Source organism: Anomalospiza imberbis, chromosome 20 (assembly GCF_031753505.1).
Source record: "Anomalospiza imberbis isolate Cuckoo-Finch-1a 21T00152 chromosome 20, ASM3175350v1, whole genome shotgun sequence".
NCBI lineage: Eukaryota > Metazoa > Chordata > Aves > Passeriformes > Viduidae > Anomalospiza > Anomalospiza imberbis.
Window position 1 is genome coordinate 3,460,592 of NC_089700.1, and position 26,560 is coordinate 3,487,151.

At 50.6% G+C, this 26,560-nt stretch overlaps 4 protein-coding genes and 1 long non-coding RNA gene across 15 annotated transcripts in view; 2 read left to right on the forward strand and 3 right to left on the reverse strand.

Moving 5' to 3' along the window:
- The window catches only part of LOC137485614 (glutamine-rich protein 2-like), an 86,556-nt gene extending 68,043 nt beyond the window's left edge, over positions 1-18,513 (forward strand). The window contains exon 12 of the mRNA XM_068210189.1: positions 18,500-18,513. The gene's annotated coding sequence lies outside the window, so the exon portion shown is untranslated. The remainder of the gene's footprint in view (positions 1-18,499) is intronic.
- Positions 3,250-8,887, reverse strand: LOC137485608 (glutamine-rich protein 2-like). 4 transcript variants are annotated; one of them, XM_068210167.1, is made up of 14 exons: positions 8,556-8,887; positions 7,992-8,259; positions 7,639-7,743; positions 7,360-7,451; positions 7,104-7,218; positions 6,700-6,822; positions 6,395-6,469; positions 5,915-6,079; positions 5,646-5,758; positions 4,957-5,022; positions 4,605-4,670; positions 3,875-4,016; positions 3,607-3,700; positions 3,250-3,419 (listed from the first exon to the last, which is right to left on the reverse strand). In XM_068210167.1, the coding sequence occupies exons 2-14, from the start codon at positions 8,088-8,090 to the stop codon at positions 3,328-3,330; spliced, it is 1,347 nt and encodes a 448-aa protein (XP_068066268.1). In that variant the 5' UTR covers positions 8,091-8,259; positions 8,556-8,887; the 3' UTR covers positions 3,250-3,327. The 4 variants fall into 4 exon arrangements, 3 of the variants coding, with proteins under 3 accessions (XP_068066268.1, XP_068066270.1, XP_068066269.1); XM_068210169.1 differs by lacking the exon at positions 6,395-6,469; XM_068210168.1 differs by lacking the exon at positions 4,957-5,022.
- Positions 10,267-15,041, reverse strand: LOC137485609 (E3 ubiquitin-protein ligase RBBP6-like). Of its 6 annotated transcripts, XM_068210170.1 has the most exons (8): positions 14,852-15,041; positions 14,550-14,619; positions 13,467-13,505; positions 12,962-12,998; positions 12,797-12,841; positions 11,764-11,852; positions 11,478-11,648; positions 10,267-10,951 (listed from the first exon to the last, which is right to left on the reverse strand). In XM_068210170.1, exons 1-8 carry the CDS (start codon positions 15,015-15,017, stop codon positions 10,870-10,872), a joined length of 699 nt encoding a protein of 232 aa, XP_068066271.1. In that variant the 5' UTR covers positions 15,018-15,041; the 3' UTR covers positions 10,267-10,869. The 6 variants fall into 6 exon arrangements, with proteins under 6 accessions (XP_068066271.1, XP_068066272.1, XP_068066273.1 ...); XM_068210171.1 differs by lacking the exon at positions 13,467-13,505; XM_068210172.1 differs by lacking the exon at positions 12,797-12,841.
- Positions 10,520-13,505, forward strand: LOC137485611 (uncharacterized). The gene is made up of 2 exons (XR_011005391.1): positions 10,520-10,634; positions 10,911-13,505. It is a non-coding gene; the product is annotated as an uncharacterized lncRNA (long non-coding RNA).
- The window catches only part of CLIP2 (CAP-Gly domain containing linker protein 2), a 62,554-nt gene continuing 52,795 nt past the window's right edge, over positions 16,802-26,560 (reverse strand). For 2 of the 3 annotated variants that reach the window (XM_068210177.1, XM_068210176.1), the window contains 4 exons: positions 25,441-25,600; positions 24,333-24,518; positions 21,308-21,370; positions 16,802-20,825 (listed from right to left, as the gene is read on the reverse strand). In XM_068210177.1, coding sequence (XP_068066278.1) covers positions 20,814-20,825; positions 21,308-21,370; positions 24,333-24,518; positions 25,441-25,600 — 421 coding nt within the window. In that variant the 3' untranslated portion in view covers positions 16,802-20,813. The remainder of the gene's footprint in view (positions 20,826-21,307; positions 21,371-24,332; positions 24,519-25,440; positions 25,601-26,560) is intronic. The other variant, XR_011005392.1, reaches the window with a different exon arrangement.

The window sequence follows — 26,560 nt, forward strand, 5'->3', positions numbered from 1 at the left end:
GGAATGCTCCTATTCCTGGAAGCCCCACTGGCCCATGTGACCCATCCTCTCCACCCTCCTACCCCAATTGGCCCCAGACGCTTGATGTAATCCCCTGACTCCTCCTCTGAGGATTCCCTGTTTGTTAGCTGTTGGTATCCACCCTCTGCCTTGTAGCTGCACTACACCCTTTGCACAGGAGTGCCTGGGGCGCTTTGTTTCAGCTGGCTTCACCTGGAGTAAAGTGTTCCTTGTGGAACTGCAAGACGGAGAGCCTCCTCCTTTCTCCTCTCGTGGTCCCTGTTGTGGCTTGTGTCTGGCACCTTAGAGCAAGTGCCTCTAAAGGTTCAGCCTCAGCTAAATCCCCATACCGAGGCAGTTCCCCACTCCTGGCGAGGCGCCGGAGTTCAGAGAGCTAGCCAGGGCTCCAGCAGCCACTTCAGTGTGGGAGGAGGAGAATGAAGATCTCCCCTTGCTGCAGTATGTGAGTGATCTTTTAATTGCTACAGGAACTGAAGCTAGATGCATTGAAATGACCCTCAGTTTGCTGAACTTTTTGGGACAAGCCAGTGACAGGGTATCCAGGAAGAAGGCCCAGAGTGCCAAAGAGCATGTTCTGTAGCTGAGCTTCACCATTTCCCAGGGCCAGCCAAGCCTTGGAACAGAAAGGATGGAGGCAATTTGCCATACTCCAGAGCCAAGGTCTGTTTGCAAGTGAAGAACATTTCTGGGAATGGGTGGTTGGTGTGAGCTCTGGGTTCCTAATTCTGGCCTAGGGTAAGAGCTTTATATGCAGCCCTGAGAAACCCCCAAGGAGGTGCTACACCAAGGAGGTGCTACAGTGCACTCCAGAATGCCAGAGGCTTTCAGAGACCTCAGGAGAGCTCTAATGTCGTCCCTGCACAGACAGTACCTGACTTGACCAAGCCTCTTGAGCTGTTTGTTCACAAACACTGAGGTTATGGACATGGAAAGGGGCCATAAGATATTTTTCCAAACAAGTGGACAGTGTAAGTTACAGGATCTCCTGACTGCCTTTAACTTGTAGCAGCAACTGTCTTTTTAATACAAGAAGCCCAGAACGGACCACGGGCTGGAAAAAGACTGTTCATGTTCCACCCTTTGTCCTCTCTGTTCCAGGACAACAAGGAGGTCACCGATTACCCCCAAGTTGAATGCTCAAGTACCCAGTTGTCCTGTTGGATCAGGATGATGTGGAACTGCAAACACAACATGACTGTCACAACATGCCTCACAACATGCCCGTCTTCTAGCTATGGAGCAGCTTCGCTCCAGCAGAAGAGATCCTCTGGTACAAGATCCGGACTGGGAATTGTCCAGAGGTGGGAGCAATTTTGTGAGCAAAGGAAAGCAGCAATTTGGGTGTGCAGTAGGGCCCAATCAAAGCCATCCCATTACTTCTTACCACCTCTGCACACAAGGCTGAGCTGCTCACTCTCTGGCCGCCTGGAATTGTCTCAGGGGAAGAAGGGCAACATATGGGCTAATTCTAAATGTGCATTTGGAGCAGCACATGCCCACGGAGCTCTCTAGAACAAAGGAGGGCTCCTTTCAGCACGAGGATCTCCTGCCAAAGGTGGAGACGTTATCAGGCAACCACTAGAAAGTGTTCAGGTACCAGCCAGAGTGGCTCTCATGCACTGTGAAGCTCATCCATTTGGAAATACATCAGTTGGTGTAGGAAACCGACTGGCAGATAAAGCTGCTCAAGGGGTGTCAGAGAAAAGCATCCTAATAGTTGCTGCACCAAAATGTGTGACCTTTCAAATGTAACCCCAGAATTACAAGCCCAAGATAAAACACTGGCAAAATCACATGGCCCTAGATTTAAAATATGACGAGTTTTGCCACAAGGTTTTATGAAGTAGTTTAATAGCAATCGTTGCATTTTAGTGTCTTAAGTCTTCCTAAGTATTGAATGATTGAAGTGGATGTAATCTTAAAAGAAAGAATTAAGATAACTTTCAAAGAAGGGAATTGTTGGAAAATATATAACTTTCTAATTCGCTATTCCAATTATTTGTTTTCATTAACTCTGTTAATATTAGCTTTGCTTAATCATAAGCAGTGCAGTTTTCCACTGGAGCACGTAGCAGGATTTTATACAAACTGCTGGTAGTGGAACCCCGTTTGGGAAAATCACTGACACTTTCAAGTTTTGCTAAACCAACCTTGACACGTTTCAGTGAACAAAGCTGGGGTAGAGAAATGGGGCTGAGAACTGGACACCAGGAATGCAGAAGTTGTAGACTGTGAGGACAAGTTGTGGAAACCAGAGGTAAAGAAGAAACTAACAAAGAGAACTCAGCTTTTAGTGTACTGAAAACCATATCTGGGGAAAAATTAAAATCATAAAAAGACTGAAAAGTGGACTAATTACCACTGTTATCAAAGACAGTAAGAAACCAACACTTTCATTTGCATATGAGGGATTTAGGCATTCTTTACTGCCATGCCAGACGGATGGGGGATTACTGCACACAGCGTACACGCCGGGCACAGGAAAAGCCCCTGATTAAATCCTATGTTTTACATCATCTTGATCGCTTTTTTCAGAAGAAACATACCTATGACAGTAATTTCCCCCAAGAAATTAACATACTCTCCCTCCCCTTAGCACATGCCTTCTTCTGCCCTGGGAGTCTCTTTGGCAGTCCCGGGTGCTTGGTGAACCCGCAGTCATGTCTGACCACCTGGTGAACTGGTGCTTCTCTGCAAATGAGGAGAAAAGTTGGTCTAGCTGGCCACTTATTCAAATTGTGAAACCTTAGATCAATGGACTGTAGTTTTACTCCCTTCCTCGGTAAATGTTTCTCCTGGTTTTGACAGTGTAGTGCCAAAGACTTGGTGAAATGAGCATAGGATGGAGCCTGCCAGGAGCAAACAGTTCTTTAGGTGGCAACAGCATGAGAATTGAGAAATCCAAAACAAATGGGAGATAGAACATTAATTAATGAAGAGAAATAGGTAATTTATAGGCAATGAGCATTAGTTCCTTTGCTAAAAATACATAGTGAAAAGTTTAGAAAGTGGGTGTGCATGCTGAGCGGAGCTATTCCTATGCATCCCAGTGCTGGCAATGAAGTAATGCCTGATTCCTAATGGTAAGAATAGTGTAAGACAGTTTGACTTATCCCCGTGTTTTCAGTGACAGTGGGAGAAGGCTCTGCCTGTGTTTTTGAAGTTTTTTTTTTTATTAAATTAACAGAAATAAAAATTATTTCTTTGCCAACAGTTGTCACAAGACTTTTCTGTCGGCGGAGAAGACGTCCCTGATGGAGCACTGGGTTCCCAGTCCTGTCCGGCTCCTTGAGGGCTGTTGAAGTCTCACGGGGCTGGAGAGACTGGAGGAGCTCTGGTGCCCTGGAGAGGTTGTCGGGGGGCAGTGCCTGGCCGGTGATCCCGTGAGGTGGCAGGGCCTGGGGGTGAGAGGCAAGGGTGAGCCCCCAGTCCCCGGGGCTGCCCCGTCTGGGTCAGCTCAGCCGGCCCAGGACAGGACAGCAGCAGGGTCACCTGCTTGGCCCGAGACCCCCAGGGACCAGGTGCAGGCCCAGCAGACAGCCAGTCTCTTCTCCCCCTGATGCCCGTGCCCTGACAGGGCCGCACCTGGCTCATCCAGTGTCCTGATCAGCGCAGGAAGCTGGTCGTTCCGGCCCCTCGGCATGTGCCCACCCCTGCCCAGCAGCTGGGTCACTCTGGGCTGGGAAGGAGAGAGCAGCTGGCTGAAATGCAGGCCCCAATTCAGCATTCCCTAGCAACCCTCCCAAACCAGCTCTCCCCGAGGAAACTGAAGGCGCAAATTCAGCCTGGATCCTCAGCATCACCCTGCCAGTCCCCATTACACGTGCCGTGTCCCCACCTTCTTCATCCCTACCTTGCTGGGGAGAGCCACGAGTCCCTGCAGAAAGGCCTTGTTCCGGGGACAATCCTGAATGGGGGGCAGTTTGAAACTGCTGCTCTGATGGTCCCCAGAGCTCTGTGGCACACGGGGGTCACTGCCATGGGCCACCGGCCTCCTGTGGGATGGGGCAGAGGACACTCAGTGCCCAGCCCTGTGGCATCCCAGGCTTCACCCTGCTGTGCCCGGGAGGGGCCTGGCAGTGCTGCCTGCAGGGCCATGTCCCTCCCAGCTCCTGTCCACCTGCTGCAGGAGCCCCAAGCCCGTCCCAGTAGGCTGGATCTGCTGGCTCTGTCCCCACAGCCAGCTCTGCTGGCCATGGCCATGGCAGGTCCATGTGCACAGGGCACCAGCGGGCAGGAGCTGGCCTGTCCCAGCTGCAGGGCTTGGTTTTGGGAACTCCTTTCACAGAAGGCACAGGGCTGCCCACCAAGTCTGAGCTCAGATTGAAAACAGGCACAGCTCATCAGATGTGCTTTCAGCAGCCTTGGGACAGAGAGGTGGGCCAGACAGGGCAGTGCAAGGCAAAAAATGCAAAACCCTCCAGAGCTGGGGGAAGCAGTGGCCCTCCACAGCTGCCTTCTGCTCCCCTGCCCTGCCCAGTCCCCCCCAAGCTCCTCTGCCCCAGCCCAGGCAAGAGCCCTCCTTGCTGTGTCAGGGCTAGCCTGCACCCCGGGAGCTGGGGATGTGTCCTCAGGGCCCTTACCTTTGGCTGTGCTGTGGCTCCTTGCTGGGGGGCAGCGGCTGCAAATACGGGAGTGTCTCGGGGTACCTGGGGAGGGCAGGAGTCACAGGTGTGTGACAGGGGACAAACAAGCTGTTCCCGTTGGAGGCAGCACCCCCAAACCCAGAGGACTGTACCCCATGGTATCCTGCTGCCTGTAGCCCTTGGGATGAGCCCCCACACCCCTGCTGATGGCAGGGCTGCAGAGGGGGCTCCCCACATCAGAGCCTCCCAAGCAGACACTGTCACCCCCGTGCCCAGCACGGCGGTCACCGCTGGCACCCCTCTCCGCCCATCACGGCCCCGCTGCCCGCGATGCACTGCTGCTACTCACTGGCCAGGAACCTGCACGGCGAGCATGCGGTCGCAGGACAGGCACGTGAAAGGGACTGGCAGCTGCCTAAGGAGGGTGAGAGAAGAGGGCTGGCTGAGCTCCTGGGGCCACAGCCCTGCCCGCACACAGGCAGCAGCTGGCTGGCAGCAGCCAGGTGCCGGGCAGGTCGCTGCACAGGGTCACGGCGTTTGCAGGGTGACCCGTGGGCTGTTGAGCCTGTTCCTCCCCATCCCCAACGTGCTGGCTGATGCCAGGTGAAGGGCACAGGCACCCGTGGCACCATCCCAAGCAGCCCCTGCGGCGCTTTCAGCCCCTCTCTGGCACCAAAGTCCCCTGTGTGCCCGGCCAGGAGGGCAGGGCACGACCCAGCCATGGGACACTGCTGGTCACAGCCCTGCCTGGGTGTTGCCATCTCCCAGCCTGGCTTCTGGGAGCCTTTGCACCCACAGCCCCATTGTGCTTTGGGAGGGCTCTGTCCTGCAGGTGCCCTGTCCTCATTGCCTCCTTTCCTGTGTGGGACCTGCTGCTGGTGGAAGGAGAAGGTGCAGCTGCTTCATCAGCATCCCCGTGGCTCATTTAGCAGCTGGATTGGTCCCAAGGCAGGGGAGCACACTGGCAGTGTGTGGGGCAGCTGGAGGGAACGGGACCATGGCTGTCCCCAGAGCCATCAGAATCTCCGTCACACTCACTTCTTAATCCCAGCAGCGTTTTCACGCATCAGCCTGTTCTCAAGTTCCTCCATGTTCCTCTTCCAGGAGTCCTCCAGGTGTTTTCGAAAAGTCTTCAGCTCCAGGCGATCCAGCTGTGAACAGGTGCACAGCCTCAGCCAGCTGCCCCGGGATGTGACACGGAGCTCTCCAGGGAAATGCCTGGAGGGGGATCCTCAGAGGGATGCTGCCTCAGGCTGTCGAGTCCCAAAGGTGCCAGTTTGTCATGGTGGGGACGAGGTACCCCTCACCTTCTCTTCCATTGCCTCACTGAGCTGCTGCTGCATCTTATTCCAGTGCTGCTCCTGGCCTGAAATCTGGCTCTGCAACTCCTGCATCCTCTCATCCAGCTCCTCCATGTTCTCTTCAAATTGGCTGCAGTCAACTTTGCTGCCCAAGGCAGCTTTGTCCGCCTTCTAGCAGAGGGGAACGGCAGGAGAGCGGTGGGGAAAGGGATGAGGAACGACAGGCAGGGCCAGCACATGTGCAAGAGGGGCAGAGGAGAAGTGCTTCCTCCAGGCCATCATGCCCCTTTCAGGGTGCTGTGGCCCCATTTGCCCCATCACCCTGGTGAGTTTGGTCCCATCATCTGGAGGGTGAGGGACCCCACGAGCTCAGGAAATTCTCCCTCCCCGGGCCAGTTCTGCCGCCCAGCCCCCAAGGGACCAGGGGCATTTGTCACCCTGCCTGGGAACCCCTTGGGCTGGCAGAGAGGCCCACTGAGACTGTACCATGTCCATTGCTGCCATCACGTCCTGCTCACTTGCTTTCTCCTTCTGCAGCTTCTCCAGAGACTGGAACAGCATCTTTCAGTACAGAAAGAAACCCATGACACCAGAGCAAGGTTGGAGCTGCCTCTTGGTGCACAGTGCACGAGCCAGGAGCACACCCCACTCCCCCTACCCAAAAAAACTTGAGGAAGGGCACTTGGAACCAGCACAGTGCTGTGAGGTGGTCATCAGGAGATTCCTTGAGGTCCCCTGCCTGGAGTCTTCCTGGGGGATGCTCTGAGCCCAAATAGGTTTCAACCACACACCTCGATTGCGCTCTGCTTTTGTTGAGAGTCCTTCTGCAGGATCCCTGAGGCAAAGCTGAGTTTCTCATAGTCTCTTTGAATCTGCAGGATCTTGGCTTCCATGTGCTGGCTCAGCTCCCGATCCTGCTCCAGGGATGGAAGAACATAAGGTGATGACCAAAGGAGTCCAGCTGCTCCACAGGGGCAGTCCCACATTTCTCAGCCTGTGGCCAGGAGCTTCGGTGTCATCAGGACGTTTGCATCAAGGCTTTAATCTCTGTCCATGCCGCTGACTGGTCCAGGCCAATTTGGGCAGCTTGTGTCTCCCCCACATTACAGCAAAGCTCCACACAGCGTGAGGATGTGGCGTGGACCTCCGACATGACCAAGCCAGGGCTGGTGGGAGTGCTCCCCCAGGACCTCACCTGCTCGTTCAGCTGGTCGGCTGTCTCAGTCACCAGCTGCTCCAGCATGGCATTCCTCATCTCCTGCTGCTCTCTCATCTTCTGCTGATCCTGCTTTGTCTCCTGCCTCAAAGCCCTGGCCAGCGGGATGGGGGCAAGGTCAGGGTTACCCCTGCAGGGCTGCTGGGCATCCTGTGCCTGCCAACCAGGATGCTCCCAGACCAGCAGGGCTCCCTTGCAGCCCCACAGGGTATGAAACCCACTCCTGTCCTCTTACTCAATTTGCTGAGAGATCTCCTTACTGCTCTCTTCTTTCCACCTGGCTGCGTCCTGCCTCAGCTTTTTAAGGTCCTCCTGCAGCTTCTTCATCTGGAAAGCCAGTAAGGGTAGAGTCAGGGCACGGGCATCCTGCTGTCCCAGCGTGGGGGCCCTTCAGCTGCATGGGCAGACCCAGGGTCCTCCACCCGCTCCTGAGACCCTGATCCCAAACCCTGCTCTTGCAATCACATTGAAGGTCCCCATGGAAGCCTAAAGATTACATGACCCAACAGCTCACTAAGGCAAGGGACTCCTTGATCTTCTTTATGTCTCCTTCCATGCACATCTGCGTGGCCTTTATCCTGTCCATCTCCTCACGGAGATCCTGGATGAGAGCCATGTCCTAGGAGAGAGGAGTGGTGGCAGTGAGCCTCTGGGAGGGTCAGTGGGGACCTGCAAGGCCTTGACCCCTGCTGTGGTTTGTGGAGCCCCGGGGACAGCGCAGGGCCGGGCTCAGCCAGGCTGGCAGGGCTCTGCAGGCAGCACGGTCCGTGCATCTAGCAGGGCCAAGGGTACTGAGCCTCCAGCCAGCAGAGCCGAGGGTACAGGCTGCTGTCTCAGACCCAAAACTTGCTCCCGGCAGCACTTCACCTCATCCCGCGACATCTGGACCTTCTTCATTTTCTCTGCCATATGACGCTGGGCAGCCTTGAACTTTTCCATCTCTTCTTGATGCTGGGAAATAGCCATGGTCTAGGAGAAAGCATTGTCAGAGACAAGGCTCTGGAGAGTGAGTGTGGGAAATATGACCTTGAGAACTGCAGTGGTCTGCACAGACCTGTGTCTCCCGCAATTTCTTCATCTCCTCTGATATGCGGGAATTTTCTGCCTTTACCCCACCAATCTCCTCACGAAGGACCTGTGAAACAGTCCGAGGAGCAGGGATGTCAGAGGTGATGGCCAGGGCAGCAACAGCGCAAAGAGCCCTGCCCTGCCACGGGCAGCCCATGGCAATCCAGGTGGACAGGGAGAGTCCCCGTGCCCCCTGCCCCAGCCCAGCTCAGTGCCAGAGCGCTGAAGCCCATGCAGATGGCAAAGAGCCCCTGCCAGGGGCTGTGCCGGGGCACTGAGGGCAGTGCCAAGCACTGCTGTCTGAGGAAGCGGGGAGGGGCTGTCTGGTGGGGGAGTGCCCCGGGGGCTGGGAAGAGCCTCTACCTTGGACATGTGTTTCCTGTACTCTTCCATCTCCTCCTTCATCTTTTTCACGTCAGTGGCCAGATCAGCAAGTGAGGGGCCACTCAGCTGGCCCGGCCACGGCTCCTGGCTGGTCAGGTACTGCCCGTCCAGGTGCTCCAGCATGGCCTGCAGCAGTTTTCGCATGGCTGCAAAGTTAATGGCCCCCTTCTGGGGCGCCCCGATGGCAAGATCCAGCATCTGGGAGAGGCTGAGTGTGTCCAGGGATGTTGCCATGTCTGCACACACAGACAGGGACTCTGTCCCTGATCTATCACAATCCTTCCTGCCCAGCTGGGTCTGTCAGGGGTGAGCAAACGCAGTAATAAAAAGGATGAGCAGCCAACAGGCTCCTTCCTCCTTCCTTGTCCATCAGAGGACTGGAGCCTGCTCTGCTCATGCCCTTTGTCATCACAACTCCCGTTGCCAGGCAGCACAACAGCTCACCCCTGGGAGCCACTGGGTCACAGACTCATGAAGTCATAGAGTCATGGAATGACTTGGGCTGGAAGGGACCTCAAAGATTCTCTCTTTGCAATCCCCTGCCACAGGCAGGAACACCTTCCACTAGACCAGGTTGCTCCAAGTGCCATCCAGCCTGGCCCTGGACACTTTCAGGAATGGGGCAGACACCATTTCTTTGGGCAACCTGTGCCAAGGCATCACGACCCTCGCAGGAAGATTTCTTTCCAATTGCCCATCTAACCCTGCAGTCTCGCAGTGTGAAGCCATTCCCCCTTGCCCTGTCATTCAAGGCCCTTGTGCCAAGTCCCTCCCCAGCCCATTTGGAGCCCTTTAGTGACTGAAAAGCGCTTGAAAGTCTGGCAGGACAGGAGAGGCCTCGCTGTTTTTCTTTTAATCAGTTTAAGACTTGAGTTACAGCTAAGCCAGTTCTTCATCTGCTGTGTCGGTGTCCCGTCTGTGGCATCTCGTGTTCTTGGTTTCTTCCTGCATTGTGGAGCAGGCCCTAAGCCTGGCTTTGCTGTGCGGTGAACTGTCAGCGTGAGTCACCACGGGCAGGGCACCGCAACAACCACAAAGGCCCAGATGAAGCCCAAAGGGTACATTTATCTTTGTTTCCTCACCAAGAGAGGGATCCCCCAGGCAGCTCCTGGGCAGAGGCCACGGGTAGGGCCAGCAGCCCCACAGAGCTCAGTCCCTGGCAGAGAATCACCAACCTGCTGCTTTCACCTGGGTTTCAGACCTGGCTACTGGCTGGTTTGGCACAGCAAAGCCAGGGCCTGGTTTGGAGCATCCACTGGGATCAGCCTTTGCCAGGGAAGCAGTGGGGTGCTGTTCCTCATGCCGGAGGTGCAGGAGGACCCCCGTGAGCCCCTCGCTGAGCTATAGGCTTGTTGGGGCATAGACTCCTTCCTCCTCTGGAGTTCAGGGCAAAGAGTCTCCGTGGGTGAAGCCTTTGTACAGTTTCCTCCGAGTCAGGGTTTATGTCAGCTTGACAGTCCCTAAAGAAGACAATGAAATCATTTCTCCTGCCAATGTCCCCAAGACTGTGGGGGAAGACAAACCAGGATCTTCCCTTGCACACCTGCCATCCTTCCCCACTTGCCCCTTTCCAAAACATGCTCTGTTCACCCCTAATCCTTCCTGCTCCAAAGCTCTACAACAGCAATGTTTGTGTGAGGATATACGGAGCTGACGTATGAGCCAGTGGAGGCAATAAGCCATAGAGGACTCTCAAATCTGCTTTCAAGCATTGGGAAACCTGACAACATGGAAAGGGAATATATTTCCTGCATCCTGACCTTGTCAGCCACCACCTGCTCTTTCTTTGGCAGACCTGTGAATATGGGAGACTCCTGCAACTCCTCTCTGGCACATCTTCTTAGCTTTAATGTCTGTAATCACTATTGCCTTGGTTTGTTATTTTCACCTTTCAAGATTTTTTCTTATCCCTAATTTCTTGAGCTTTATGTTGCATACAGTATGAGAAAGAAAACCAGTGTCAAAGGCAGTTGTCTGCAGTAGTGGCCAATGAAGTTAATTTCCAGTGACATGGCAAGGCTTGTAATAAGCAGCACATCTAGGGAAAAATATAGCAAAGTTAGTTCCTTTCAGTGGTGAGCTGTTTATTGTCCAAATATATCTTGCAAGAGATTGTAGGAAGATGAAATAAGAGCAGTGAAGAAGAACAAGAACAAGTGAACAATCAATTATGAACATGAAATAAGAACAATGAATAAAGAACAATGAAATAAGAATAGGAAGGTAGAACAAGAAAATAAGAAATAATTGAGAACATTAATACAGAACATGAATGAAGAATGAAGAACATGAATTAAACTGGCTTCTCTGCCTTCTTCACTTTTTTTATTGGAGGCTCCATTCCAGCTGGAGACCTTGGCTGTGGATGTTGTCTTCTGTATGGGTGAAAGAAGAACATGATGAAGTTGATTCAAAACAGTCCCTCTCCCCACTTGTTCTCCTCCAAAATTTGGTTTGGGTGTTTTCTTTCCCTCTCCATATGCTCATGTGAAAGCATCTCTCAGCCGCTATAACGCTGCTGCCCATGGAAGAACCTGGTACCATGGAAAAGCTCCTGCTGCCAAGGCAGAAGAGCAGCTACTGTGTGAGTGCAAAAAGCATCCAGGAGGGTCCATCTCTCTCCACTCTGCCCAATGAACTTCCAGAGCTATGGATGGATTTTGGACTCCCTGCACTACTGCCTCAGGACAATGGATTTGTCCTGTTCTTGTCCTGTAGTTGTTATTTCCTTGCTTGCGGAATCTGGGATTTTTAGATGACCTCTGGGATGGATCAGCTACAGTGGCAACACTCCCTGCCCCGAAGGACAGGTGGTGGCCAATTTGGTGGCTTTGCCACTCAGACATTTCCCCATGGCTTCTCTCAGTCACTTTTGGTCAGTGCAATTAAATCCATACTTACAAATTAATAATTGGGATGCCATATTTCCCACTGGGAGTAAGCATTGCTCCCTTTGTGTTGGGGTCCTTCACCTCCACCATAAAACTCATGGGAATTCCTGAGCTCCTTTTAAGCCTGGGAACAGGGCTGGTAGGTGATGATGGAACAGGACCCAAGGGTGTCTTCAGGTCACTGCAAGTTTTTGGGGGTAAAAAAAGAGGAAGGTAGGAATGTGTGTCCCTTGACAGAGATAAACGTGATTTTTCCATGTTCTTCCAAGACCAGATTTGACCTTAGCAACACTTACTTGAGGGGCTCATGGTAACGGCAGGACTGGATCATCATGGCTTTGATCTTGTCCTCCTCTGCAGCATTGGCCTCAGCCAGATTTGGGGTCTGTGTGACAGGGGAGGGTTGGACATACACATGAGGAACACGTTTGAGCCTCCACAGCCAAAGACAACAGCCTCCATGCAGCCCAGGAGAGATCAACCTCTTGAGGTTTTGCCTTTACAGATACTCCTTCACAAAAGCAACCAATTCAGAGATTTAATAAATAGGTGTTTCATGGACACAGTGTTTTTCTGTACAGGAACAATATCCAGATCCACCTCTGGAATAATTTCCATCAACACTTACAGAGAAATTTACAGACACTTCACCAGTATGTTTGAACCCAAATGGTTTGCAAAACACAACCAAGCTCCACCAAAACATGTCTAGGAATAGACCCAGATTAAAATATGGCACTTTTTACAAAGTAATAATGATACCAAAATAATTTACACTATCTGCAGTCAAACAAAGGAGATTTTGTACCCAGACCCCAATTTGTGAACAAGTGTAGCAACCAAAGAATAGATCTATAGCTGTTATGACCAAAAATTCAAAATTTAAGCCTCACAAGTGTTCTTGTTCCAGAAATATTTGTTTTGGCTGCTGCAAACCTCCCCTAAATGTCCATAACTTACAGCCAGTTCAGTTCTTCTGTACAGATTTGTACAACACAAACTGTTAGTTTCCAGTGAAAAGGTGATGATACAAAATGGGAAACAGGTGCTGAAGTGCTGCTGCTTTGGGTCTTGAAAAGGAGTAATGCTGCAACATTATGCTGGGGCTGATAAGGTGCTCCCCTTCCCTCTTCCCAACCTGGGAACTTCTCTTTCTGGGATAGCATCACAACATACATGCATTTTAAACTTACAATAAACACTTTAAATTATTAAAAATACAGTTTTGATCACATTACCACAATTATCCAGCTGTAGATCACATTATAAGATTTTAAAAGACTAAGCAAAGGATTTTTTTAAAGTACTTGACAAAGAATATCTCTATACCTTAATGAGCTGGGCCAGAGAAAGAGGGGCAGAAGAGTCAGAAATCTGTTCACAAAAGAATTAAACCATATTCAAGTTCAATGTCCAGAAAATTAATACAAGACTGCACTGTTTAGAATGAAGTGCAATGTGTAGGAAGAAGTGTGAGGCTGGGGTTTTACGTACTGCCTTGGATGTTCCCCTCACTGGCTCATTTTGGTTCCTGGCAGAAGAAATAGATTTGATCAGAACTTAAAATGAAGCACTTGGACCCAGCATCAAGCAGTGAAAACCGACAACACCTGAACCTCAAACCATTATGTTCTGATAGCTGAGTGAATGTGGAAATTTGTCTTCATAAACTCTTCTCCCTTGGTGCCTTCAATGCTACTAAAACAAGGCCCCAAAATCTCAATTCTACAGTGTCACCAGTTTCACAGGAGTGTAGTTTCTTAGCCAGAACAGTGACAGTGTCAATGCTCAGGAGTGCAAGTTTCTTTCAGTGAAAAATAATCCCTCCTCTGCCAAAGCAATATCAGAAGTGCCAGCAGCTCCGTCTCCAGAGGGGTGTTTCTCCGTGGGAGCCCAAGCCTTATGTTCAGATCTCTGCCATCCTTAAGCTACAACAGGGCCAAAGTGCCCAGTGTGCTACAGATGCTACAGTGACTACAAACAGTGGTAGAAAGGTCACCTGGAAGCCTTTCCTATGGGTTGGTGCAATTTAGGAGCTCTGTCGGGGGGAAAAAAAGGAGTCTTAATTGGCAGAATTTCCTTTCAGGTGATCTTGAAAATGCAACAATATTTTGGGAGCTATTTATTACATTTACAGACGTGCTGAGATTTCACATACTCAGTGATCTGTGTCTGATTCAGGTCCTCAGGAATCAGACATGCAACCCCTGTGACAGCAGATCCTCATCCCTCCCACACATCAGCCACTCTGCCAGGTATTTCTGCCGTGTTTCCAGCTGGAGGGACAGAAAGCTCCTCTGCTTGGGTCACTGCCATCGCTGCAGCTGCACAGCCATTGTCTCGTGACCGTCACACACAGGAACTGATGGCATCTGAGTACTGCCAGCATCCATCCTCTCACTGCAGGGCAGCACCACAACACCAGGGGAGGGCCATCCAGCCCGAAAGGGAGGATGCTGTGACAGGGCAGCATGAAGCATCCATATTTGCATTAACCCCAAACCAAAGCCATGTTTAGAAGCACAACACTGAGAAGTCCAGAATTCTTGGTCTCTCTTCTACAGACAGGGTGTAAAAGCCCCAAATTTTGGGTGCAAGATACCTGCCAGATACCCCACAGTCGCCAAACCCACTTTCCCTAGTGCAAGAAATAGTCAAATACTGACAACCAGACTCTTCTCAGATGGGAACACATTAAAAGTTTATTTCTAATAATATGTAATTGTTACAGTGTGTACCTGTCATTACTATAAAGCCAATAAAAGCAAACACATACAATCTGGAATCTCCTCATGTGGAGGAAATGGGATCTGTGACTTGACTCTCAGCCCAATCATCCCAAGAACAAAACCAAGAGAATCACCTTAGGATTTACCAGTGCTGGAGTTTGAACCCCATGTCCCACAAACCTAACAGTGCAAGTCTGCTTTGGAGCAGGTACATTAAAATCTACCCCATGAAAAGGAAATTAACAGCAGCTTTGACCAGATGCAGTCCAAGTGCCTCTGCAAACCCATATCCAAAAAAGAAGTTCACAGCCTGACATCCCTAAGAGGGAATGTACTGCTTCATGGATACTCACGTAGCTCGAGCTGGGACTCTCTTCACGATCACAGAGACGTTCTTCGGGATCTGCGCATCATCGGAGTATTCTGAGAACAGCACAAATGCAGAAAGAGTATGAGTCAGTTGGGAAGAATGGATATGGACATGGAATTACATGGCATATAATAGAATCCCCTGAGAGCTGTAAAAGCCAGTTTTGTATGCACCACTGTGCTTTCCCGCCTGGCTTTTGTCCCCAGGGCAGAGCAGGGACCCCTCAGCCTGTGGCTGATCTGCGCCACTGCCCCTGGGTGGCCCTGGGGCCCGAGCCCCACTCACCTTCACTGGTCTCAGCGTTGAGGATCTGCAGGTCGCAGTTGGCCGCCTTCAGCCTCTCACGGGCCATGATCTGGTGCTTGAGGTCACCCAGGGAGATGCTGTGGCCATGAAATGTGACCACGTCGTAGCTCAGCTTGGAGGAGAACTTGTAGTGGACACCCGACATGGCCCCGCAGTCCCAGCCCGGCCTCGCTGGGGTGGCTCGGGCACCTCTGCCTCGCTGGGGTGGCTCGGGCACCTCTGCCTCGCTGTGCTGCCCAGGGCAGCCAGGACAAAGCCACGGCGCTGCTACGAGCGCCGAGCACCCACCCAGAGCACTGTGACCTCGTGGTGTGGTGCCGTGGAGCCATGGAACCCCCAGAGCTCTGCTCAAAAGGATCATCGTTATCTTCAGCACACCCGGAGCACAGGCACAGCGCACCATGGTGGTTGCGCTGAGGAAGGCTCCGCGTCTTCCTCAATTGTCCTTTCTGATGAAGGCGGGATGTCTTCATCGCCGTACCCTTTCCACCTCTCTCCTCTAGTCATGTGCAGTCTCTTGTTGGCCATTTCAGAGATTTCCTCACTGGTTTCACCAAGCTCTGTTCTTCATTTTTGCAAGTTCTATTCCCTGTTTCTTGCCAAGTTACATCCTGGGCCTCTAGCTTGTGACAAAAATTTGGTAGCTCCTATATTGGTTACAAGGTATCTTATTCTTGCCCAAATATGTCTAGGCACAGTGCTTTTAACCCTTTCACTCCCGAGAACCGGCACTGCACAGGGTCAGCGTGCTGCTGGAGAGACAAGAGTGCCTTACCTACCTTGAAAAAAATAAGGGGTTATCTGGGATAACTGCACAGACTCTGTTACAGCTCTGGAATAAGGCTGCATGGACAGTTTTCAGGGTGTTGTCATCAGGCACCTGTAATTTTCTTGGGGCTTTGCTCTGGAATAAAACCAGCACCTGCAAACCTCAGCTGCTCTTGAAAAGAATTTAAAACTTTCAGGTAATCTTGGTAGAGGAGAATTTTAAATCCAGGAAAAGCAAGAGCCAGAAAGCAAAGGGAAAATCATTCCAGTTTTCCCTGTATCTTAAGCGGTTGGCAGTACTTTTTTATAAAGGAGCTACAGCCCCTGGATGCAGGAAAACATGGCAGGAGGAGATGGATGTTCCCTTGCTATATGGGCGGTGCTGAGCCAGGGCACAGGCCACAGGCAGTCAAGGAAATTCCCAGCTGAGAGGTTGTACCATGAAAAAAACACCAAGCCCTGGCATAAATCCATCCAGTCCTGCCTCATGCGTAACTCTGTGATGCTTAGAGCATCCACATGGACATGGTGGGAACACAGGGACAAGAGAGGCAGGGGCTGGGGGGTGGCAGCTCCTCCTGGACCGATTCACCGCCATCCCTATTTCCATGTGCTCTGAAGGTGTGTGGTAGATGAGCTGGAAGGAAGGAGGATGACCCAATCACAGTCCATGCAAATTGAAGGTTGCTGCTCAAACAAATATGGATCAGTTCTGAGGTGCAGGGAGGTGGGTCTGGCACAGCACCCTGCAGCACTCCTCACCTCAGGGCATTGTAGATATGTCAGCAAGGGACTGGGGAGACAATTAGACAGAAAATAATCATGGATTAAGAAATAGCACAACCACTCTGAGGCTTGGGAGATACTCAATGGCAGGAGCTGCCCAGCCAGGAGATGGTGCTGGGCTTGGCTGTCCCCACCTCTGGCTTGGGGTGCACAAGAGCAAATGCCACTGTGCTCCAGCTCAGCTCATCCCCAGGACAGCTCTGCAGCCTCCCAGCCACTTGCAGAGCCCAAACACAGATGTCTCAAGGTCACTGCTGGGGCCCAGGGCAGGGGGAACAGTGCCACAGCCCCATGGCCCCAGCCCCTTCCAGCTCATGACACTTTGTGCACTGCAGAACACCCTGAACACGCCCCAGCAGCCTCAGGATGCCCAACTTCAGCCACAGAGTTTATTGTTTAGTAAGAGCTCACCACACCAGCAAGCCAGGACAAGGGGGATGGTACATGAATACAGATGTGGAGGAGTTACACAGACAGATTTGTACAGCTTTTGTACAGAGGAAGAAAATGAATCGGATAACAAAATAGACATTAGCAGTCAAACTTTTTTTTTTGTCTTTTTTTTTGTCTCATACTAACAAAATCTGATAGCCAAAAAATGACTAAGCTACAAAATTGTAATACATACTGTATGGGTAAAAGGTTATCATCCATTTATACATCTAGTATCATCTTTTTTCTGGTAACTTACAGGAGGCCTATAGGATCTTAGTGTATTAATAACTCCCTACAGATAGTGCTGAGCTGCTAAAGCTGCTGAATAATGGAGTATTGGAATTTTCATTAAGACTTTTACAGTGCCATTTGCATTGTTTTGTTTAATGAAATCCTTATGCATCTCTACTGCCAGTCAGAGGAGCTGCTGGTGGCTGGGGGGAGGCAGGAGCTGTAAGGCTTTAGCTGGCAGCTTGGCACCTGTCATTCCAAAAGCTGGTAACACCCAGTCTGCTTGGTACCATCATTCCATAGGGCACCAGCATGGTGCTGCCCTTGCTCCAGCTCTCTGGATGCTGCAGGAGGGATAAAGCTGACATTCCCAAGCAAAACTGATTCATTTCCCCTTTGGTCGTGAGAAACAGAGAAGAAATCACTCAATACTAAGTAGTCTCCATCCCAGAGGCTGTTTTTTCAGTGGATAAGGGCTCATCTCTCAGCAGAAAAGCATCACTAAGTGTCAGGGTAGTGCCACTGGCTGTGGGGGCTGCTCCTTCCCTCGGAGCCCATGCTGCAGCTGCATGTCACCTCCTGCTCCCCACCCTGCACCAGTGCTCAGGACCCATCTCCAGATGGAAAACCAGCATGGCATTCCCAGGCTGGGAGAAAGGCTGGGGAAAGCACAGCCTTCCCTTACAAGCTCTCGGGGATCGAGGTAAGAGCAAGGCTGGAGCTAAAGGGGGAGTGAAGGCACAAACAGGAACCAGCCCGGATCAACAACGGGACAAGGGCGCATCCAGGGCCCCGGAACTCTCCCAAAGAACCAAGCCAGTAGGACCAGGTATTGTGAAGTACTTTATACACCACCACATAGGTAAAAATAGCACTTAAACTTACAAATAAATAGAGGAGATGGGGAACCTCCCCCTTGTCCTTCCCAAGTTTGTCCCTAGTGTGGTCTCTTACCACTTCAGAAGGGCAGCCAGAGGCTGGTGCCCTGGGGAAGCCTGTGTTAATTTTGGAGAGGGAGGAAGTGAGTGAGTGCAACCCCTCCTGGCCCCTTACACAGGGCTGAGCTGAAGCCCATGTGAGCACACAAATATCCTGTTGGCATTGTGGATGGTCCTATTTGGGACCATCCCATGCACCTGCATCCCAGTGGGTGGGGGGGCTTCACAGGGCCTCAGCCCTGCAACACAGTGACCACAGAGCCTGCACAGAGAGCCAAGCAGTGCCAACAGCTCCTGGCTGATCCTCAGGGCCCAGCACAGTCATTTACAGCCAGAGAAGACCATCAGCACTAACTCTGAAACTGGTCTGCACCCCTCTGTTCCTGTTCTGCATTGTCTCCCGAGCTGAACGGGAAAAGCCATAGGTCTGAGCTGATCTCAGGGGATGGTCCCTGGGCAGAGTCAGGAGCCAGAGACTCTCCCAGCCTGGCAACTTTGGATCTGATCGACAGAACCAAATACATGGTCCCCATGGGGATTCCCAGGGGATCCCACTCTTTACAGAGCCAAAAGGAAGTGGAAAACACAGATCTCTCTGCTGCAGGTGAAGGCAGCTGGTCACAAGTCACTAGAAGACCGATAAGGGAAAATAACTTACAAACCAGAATGGGGCCTTCCTCTTGCCCGGGGAGCCCACAGGGTCTGCAGACATGACTTCAGAGACCATCCAGCCAACAGGAGTATTTTTGGATACATCAGCCCTAAATTCTTAAAAATAGCAGTGAGATATTCACTATTGAGGGCTGTAACAAACAAAAACTCCCTCTGGGACTTTCCAAAATCACTTAGAAGATGAATACTCAACCAGGAGCGTTTTGGAGACCACTCCTACAATCCCTTGGGAAACTCCCAGAGCTAAGCAGAGATGTGGCAATCTTCCTGGTGATTTGTAAGAGCTGAAGAAACACTTCCACAAGGCAAGATGGAATCCTACATGAATTATTTCCAGCTAGTTTGATCCCATGCTCTGCCTCCTGCTACCATGTGCAGATTTCTGCTGTGATTCTGACCTGCTTTATTTCTCTGAAGTCCCCTTCCTCTCCCATCCTCCTCTGAAGGACAGGAGATCACCAATCCTGCATCAGGTGAGAAGGGTCAAGCATTCAATGTAATCTTCCTCATGGCAAAATTAGAGTCATGAAGTTCAGGTCTTTCCCAGGCTGCTTCTGGCTGCCCATCCTTCCAAGAAGCAGGAGTCTGGCAACCCACTAAGAAAAAGTGACACAACTTTGTGGGAAATCAGGGCAAAAAGCAAGGGAGCTGATGTGCCATCATGTTCACCTGCTGGGGCTCTGGCTCAGACCTCCTCTCTCATCTTGTCCTTTCATAGATGCCCCATCATAGCACAAGAAGACTGGAGGAGTTGGGCACTAATTGGGAGAAGCCTGGAAAAATATTGCTGTGACTGTTCCCTGTGCTACTGAAGAGTCAGTCAACCTGAGCTGGGGCTCTTTCACACCTTTAAGAGCATGTTGTCACCTTCCTCTGCCCTACTATCTCTTAGGAGCTGTGGTGCAAAGTCAGAGTAAAGCCTTGGGAAGAAGGAACAAGATCCTCTGCTGGTATGGACACAAGAGCTGTGTGCTCTGGTCTTGGATTGCCTCTGGTCCAAATACTCACACTCAGGTCATGCACAGAGGATTGCTGAAGCCATCAAAGTCAGGCTCACAGCAGCACCTTCACCTCATCCATCTCAGGTAGCAGGGGATGGGCATCACAATGAAGAGCCAAGGACAGCTCTGGAAAGCACCAGGCAATCACAGTTAGCTGTTAAATTGGACAGGCAAGGAGGAAACTGTTTGTTCAGTGCATCTGTCCTGCATTGACTGCCCCCAGCATGGAGCTCCAAGGCCAGCAATGCTGAGATCCAGCATCTGTGGAGTCCTGAGCTCAAAACAGAGCCCATGAACCCCCCAGGAGTGAGGGGGATCAAGCTGGACAGCTGGCTATGGCACAGGACTCCAGCAGGCCTGCTCAGAGATCTCACCGCAGGAAGAAAGGCCAATTACACCCAGGCAAGGTGTGCCTGACCCCAAACTCAGAGCCACCACAGCTTGTTCCCCAAATGGCAGGTGAGAAGAAACAAAATAAATATCCCTCTGAAACTGGATTATTTCCCATGACATGCTATAATACAAGAACTAAGTGCAGCCTCTGCTCTAAAACAGTGATGTCTTCCAAAAGGGAGGAGGGGAACATGTCTCCAAACCTCACATCATCAGCCCAGCAGGTTTCACTCGCTTGTGCAGGTCCTCAGGATACCAGGGAGTGTGGGAGGGAAGGGACAGACCCCGTGGGAAGGTGCAGCCTATGGGCACATGCTTTGAACACCACAGGCAAATCCCTTTGCAGCTCCTGTGGGGTTGCTGGGACCTGCTGACACTTCAGCCACAGATCAGGGCAGCTATCATCCAAACCACGTCAGCTGGTGGGACAAGGGCAGCTCAGACAATACAAATTCCACAGTCAAAACCAATACAAGTAAGAAACCAAACCCAGAGAGGTCTTTCTGCTCCCTCCTGGAACAATGGCTGTCTTGGAAAACTGGACTCTGGGATTGTCCCAATTACATCAGTTAGTACATTATAAACATTGTCCTGCTTTAAAGTGAAAATACTGTGTGTTGTCTTTTGGAGGTGCAAAAGCCAGATGTGGTGGTGTTTTTTCTGACTGTGCAGAGGAGCTGATACTGGCATGAAATGATCCTTTTCACCTCTTCTCTATCAGAGCTTCTCCTAGAAGAAAACAGATCTTGTTAGGCAAAAGCTCAGAGGCTTTTTTTTTTGAAGAGGCATGGAGTAGAATGCCCACTGCTTTGCCCAGTATGGGTAGATGAAGTCTGCTGTGGGAGGCCAGGACAGCATGTCCCACAAATGCCACCCATGTAAAGGTGACAGCAGAGAGCTCAGGCTGAGCAGGGGCTGCCAGGAGAAGTGTGACAGCACTGACCCAGGAGACAATGGGGAAGTTCCCTTTGCACTGCACCTCTGTGTGCCCCTCACCACCACCTTCCCCATGGCTTCAAGGGGTTTCTAGTGAGGTCCCCACCACACTTGGGAACTGGAGTTGTGCAAAGCCTCTTGCTTTTGCTGTGGGAATGATACGGTCAAGCTGTGCTGGCAGAACTACCCCCAGCCAAGTGCTGTCCCCACCACAGCAGGCAAGAAACCACACAAAGCAGATAACTATTTTAAACAGCATTCTGCCTAAAACTTACCTCTTGCTTGTGGGATTTATCCTGCTGGTGAATCCCGTTAGCAGACCCAGAATTTCCAACAGTCTGCAATGGAAAACAGACAACACTTACTGAAGAGGGACACAGATGCCAGTGGTTTTGCTTACAAGCATTGAAATTTGGCAAGACTGCCCTGTCCTTCTGTAGCTGCCCACTCCATACAAGGAAAGGATGGTGCAAAAACCCCCACCCCACTCCTGGGAAGAATCTTCCTGCCCTCTGCACCCTGGCTCAATCCCCCTGTGCCAGATTGCATCCCTCCCAGCTACCAAACATTCCCCAAGCTCCTTATGGACACAGACCACCAAAAACCAAATCCAGCCAAGGGCAGTGTTAGCTGCAAAGCACAGCATACTGAACAGCCAGCACTGAAAAGGGCATTTGCCATTCCCCATTTCCAATCTCCGGGGATAAGTCTGGCAACCAGGACAGGCTGTTCTATCTTTAAAAAGCACAAGAACTTTTAAACATTTATAGTGTTTCTCTAAAGAGTAGTATGGAGCCCTTCAGCTTCCCAAACATAGTACAGCCAGCAAAAGCAAGAGAAGAAAGCTGCAGCCTGAAGGCCCAGCATTCCCAATGCTGGGTGCTTGGGCCTTGGCAATCAGAGTCACATTTGTTGGTGAACTGCTGATGGCATTATGGGGAGACAAGACTGCAGGGTCCAAGAGCCTCAGTTTCCATCCTCACTGGGACCATGAAGGTGCAGAATCAACCCTACAGTACAGAGGTTTAGCTTGATCATGAAAACCAGGCAGAAATTCAAACTAAGCTCTGCTAAGAGACTGAGCTGTTTGCCAGGCACTGGGATCCTACCTGGATGGCAAGAATAGTGCTGCTGCCACGGCTCAGCACCTCCCACAGAGGCAATTACCTGTCTGCAGCTCACCCAGTCTGGGCACTGACCAGACGGCTGATATCAAAAATCAGGCTAGAAGTCTGGTCTCGGAACATGGTCACAATAATGAACAAAGTGGTGCAATTTGCTTGAAATGAAATTAAAAGGCCCCCAGATGGAATCACTAAAACTCTTCAAGAAAAGAGCCTGAGTACCAAATCTTTGTTATTTCCTGAAAAGCTGTGGGTCAGACATCTCCCAACACAAGAAGAAGGCAAAGATTTTCTTTCTGCCAAGGCAGATACCTGGGCAACAGCTGCTTCCATCAGAGAGGACACAGGAGGTTGGAAGGTGGTGCAGAATGAGTTACAGTGGGCATGTGGCTTCTGGGGAAGAACTGTCAATTCCCTAACTATTGCAGCAGGATTTGTTTGGACCAGCAATGTCCTCAGTCTCAGCTTGAAAGCTCCTGGTTAACAGTTCTCCTTCACAAGGGGAAGGTTGAACAGATTTCAAACCAAAACTAGGAAGCTTTGATCCAGACCTCCCTGTAAATGGCGCTTTAAAAACCTGACACCAACAGAAATTTGAAGCCTGCCTTCCCACAGTAATCCTCTGCTTCTCTGCACCTTGCATTGCAGTTGAAGAGATAATGCCATAATGTCATGTCTCTACACTTTCTTAAGCATGAATATATCAAACTAATACCAGGGATATCTTAGCTGACCTCATAAGGTCTGTTCCCATTCACTTCAGTTAAGATTAGTCATTTTCTAGAACTGGGGAAGGAGTAATTACCACTTAGACAGCTTCTGGAGATGGGAATGCAAAAGGGAAGATTTCCCCTTCTCAAGAGACTGTGCATTAAAGCAAGCAGAGAGTAACTTTCCCCTCCTGTAGCTGCCAAGAGATGAGGCTGCCACGATGCATTTGACACATAGCAGTTACATCAGAAGTCACTCTGGAGGTTCTGACAGGATTATGACACATCCTGGACTGCCACAAACATGTCAGCACAACTCCATCAGTCCTGCCTGGTGCTGGCAGATGCTGCACTGCAGGGTAGAGAGACTTGTGTGCAACACACAGATGCTCAGTGAGCCAGCAGATCTTTCAGGGTTGCAGTTTTTACCTTGCACCTTCCTGACCACCTCCATGCCCATGCCATTGCAATGCGAACAGTGTTTGCTGTATCCAAAAGAGACTGTCGTGGGAAGAGAAGGCTTGACACCCCCCAGATTTCCTAACACAGCCTATCTGCATTGTGCATCAGTGAAAAAAACTCTCTGCCCATTCTGTGTCTAGTGGCTTGTTCTGTACTACCCTAAGGTGTCTGCTTGTAACTCATTCTTGCAAGAGAGAGACATTTTTAGCTGAGAATTTAAATGAGCAAGTACAAGAGAAATGACAGTGCAGCTGAGCTCCAAAAGCCACTGCCTATCTGCAGACCCAAGAGAAAATACAGCTAGAAGAACATTCAAGGACATGAAACACAAAACTTGGCAAAAGCGGCAGGTCACTTTGCAGGAGGAATCAGTGAGGGCTGAGACTCCACAGGTATGAGATGGAAAAGCCAAATGTTGAGAGTCAAGCTATTTGTATCCTTCAGTTTCATAAAAAGGGATGTAAGACAGGCAAAAGAAGCAGCTTTTCTTTAGTCAGAGGAAACAAAGGGAAATCAGAGAAGTGGTGGAGAGAAGACAGAAACCGGAGTGGGAACATTTACAGTCCATCAGCAAAATCACATCAGACACCAAAGTGGTAAGAGAGCTGGTAAGAGAAATGGAAAGTATTTTCCCAGAGTCACCTGCAAAGTTTCTGCTTAGAGACACACAGATAAATCTCACAAAGAAGAGGGATGCCAGAAAAACCTCACCTCTGAGTCCTGAACACATGCAGCCAGACAATACTGTACACATAAAGAACAGTTACTCACAGTGCAACTTCCCCAAAACCCCATGTTTAGCAATCATTCCCTGGAGCACAGAGGGATCTGTGATTACCAGCTAGCAGGGATTTTACAGCGTTAGGCTACATCTGGCAGAAAAAGGCCTTGTCAGGTTGTTCCCAGCAAAGAGGAGACCCAGCTGATGGCATCACCCCCTGAGCACAGGGCAAGACCCCAGGGGATTGATGAGGGCTAAGCAACCCTGTTTGCTGATGTTGTACCTGTGTTTTCTCAGAGGAGAGCCTCATGGCTTCCATGAGCTTCTCCATCTGGTGCCCCTGCTCCAGCGCGTTGCGCAGCACGTCCTCGGTGCTGACGAGCCGGTGCTGCAGCCGGATCACCTCTGACTCTGAGGAGGGGTCGATCAGGGAGTACCGCCGCTGGTCCGTCACCGACTTCTCCTTGTCCTTAAGGCACCAAAGGGAAAACAGGAGATGTTCTATCAAAACCAGTGGCTGCAGAAAGTCAAGGTAGAAATCCACAAGATGCCTAGAACCACGCTGCGATTTCAGCAGCAGGTGGGGGCAGAGCACAGCTCCTATCAAATGACCAGAAGCAGCTCCAGTTTGTTCCCAGCAGTTCAAATCAATTATTGACAGCCACTGGAGGACGCTGAAGTACACGGGAATTTGAGGACACTGCTTATTCTTGGATCACAGAATATGTAAAACACGTGGGGTGGCTGAACGACCTTCATTTTCTCCCACAAACTGTAGCCCTATTTAGCCATGGATCTAAAACCTGTGTGAACAGAAAAACACTGGAGAAGGACACAGCAGGCTACAGCTTCCTCACGAGGGGAAGCAGAGAAGCACACACTCATCTCTGCTCTCTGTGACCAGGGACAGGACCCAGGGAATGGCTGGAGCTGTGTCAGGGGAGGTCCAGGTTGGAGATCAGGGAAAGGTTCTTCCCCCAGAGGGTGAAGTGCTGGGCACTGCCCAGGCTCCCCAGGGCAGAGGCCATGGCTCCGAGGCTGCCAGAGCTCCAGGAGCCTTTGGACAATGCTCCCAGGCACGTGTGATTGTTGGGGTGTCCTGAGCAGGGCCAGCAGCTGGACTTGATGATCCTTGTAGCCTTTCCAGCTCAGGATATTGTGTGTATTCTGTGACATATGACATGTGGATATCTTTGCTGCATAATGAAGTGCTGCTACGCCAAGCCACAGCTCAGTCACTGTCAAGAGAACTCCCATCAGCTGCTCAGCAGCACAGAAGAAAACACAAAGACCTGGAGCGAGAGCGAAGGGCTCAGACCCCCCACCCCCCGCTGCAGTACAGAGCCCTCCCGCCCCTCGGCCGTGCCCAGGATGGGTTTCAGTGCCCTCACCAGCACAACCAGTTTCTCTCGGAGCCCCTTGATGTCATCCTTGAGCTTCTGCTCCTTCAGCCGCCACTCAGCTTTGTGCACTTCCCGGCTGAGGTCGCGCTCGGGCCCCGGGGAGTGCCGGTTGGCCTCCAGCAGCAAGGCCCTCAGCTCGTTCAGGCTCCTGCAAGCAGCAGCAGGAAGAGATGAAGACATCCCCAGAGCCCACACACCTCTGCAGCCCTGCTCCGCTCCCTCCCACCTTTGCTGCAGATCCAAAGTGTGAAAAATGCATACTTTATGATTGGCTTTTCGCAAATATTAAAATGGATATTATATGGGTAATGTTAGAAAGTTATGTGGATATTCTCAGTTCAGTCAGAGAGAAAAAGAGAGGGTTTTCTAACCAGGCGAGAACCTGGGAGACAGTTGGGAAAGAATGTAAATAATTCTCTAATCTATCTTGTTGTTCACATTGTTTATAGATAGGTTCTGCCACCGTGCGTCACTCACTGCACAGCAATGGTGTGAGATGTTTTTACTCTAAGACCAATGAAATTAATCTGCACAATGTTCTCTATAAATAGAGCAGTGCATTTGAAATAAATCAGAATTCATTCTCTTGCCTTCGACTTGGAGTCTTCTCGTTACCGTCCTGCTCTACGGCGACAAAGTTATGCTGTATTAATTCTCTTAAGTGGGGTGTTAAATATAGTTTTAGGTTATAACAATGTTAAAATAGAAACCACGTATGTGGGTATTTTTTTTAAAGGAATGAGATAATCACTTCGAGATAAGTCACAGACCACCTAAATCTTCCAGAGAAGAGGAATTTATGGTTTTTTTATCAGAAGAAGCTAATTTCTTCAGGCCTTGCTCAGACTCGAAGACACCGTGGGGATTAGAAGCAGCAGCTGACATATACCAGAGAGAGCTTCTTGTTTTAAATAGAATGTATGCATAACCATGAAGTATTTATGAATATGCAAGTGTATGGTTTTTAAGGGTTATTCCTTTATTCACAAAACATGCTTGTCGTGGCTTAAGTGCCCGAGGGCATGCGGATGTCCTTAAGTCTTTGCTTTTTATTGTCTTGTAATTGTACTAACTCTAAATTTTATTACTCTAATTGTATTCCTCTTTT

Coding starts and splice junctions, on each gene's coding strand:
- LOC137485608 (XM_068210167.1), bottom strand. CDS start 8,090: ATGGCTATTTCCCAGCATCAAGAAGAGATGGAAAAGTTCAAGGCTGCC. Junction 4,671..4,956: donor GCCGTGCAGGTTCCTGGCCA/GTGAGTAGCAGC, acceptor TGCCCTCCCCAG/GTACCCCGAGACACTCCCGT. Junction 3,701..3,874: donor TCGTGGCTCTCCCCAGCAAG/GTAGGGATGAAG, acceptor TCTCCTTCCCAG/CCCAGAGTGACCCAGCTGCT.
- LOC137485609 (XM_068210170.1), bottom strand. CDS start 15,017: ATGTCGGGTGTCCACTACAAGTTCTCCTCCAAGCTGAGCTACGACGTG. Junction 12,999..13,466: donor CCCATAGGAAAGGCTTCCAG/GTGACCTTTCTA, acceptor TTCTTCTGCCAG/GAACCAAAATGAGCCAGTGA. Junction 11,649..11,763: donor CGTTACCATGAGCCCCTCAA/GTAAGTGTTGCT, acceptor AAAAACTTGCAG/TGACCTGAAGACACCCTTGG.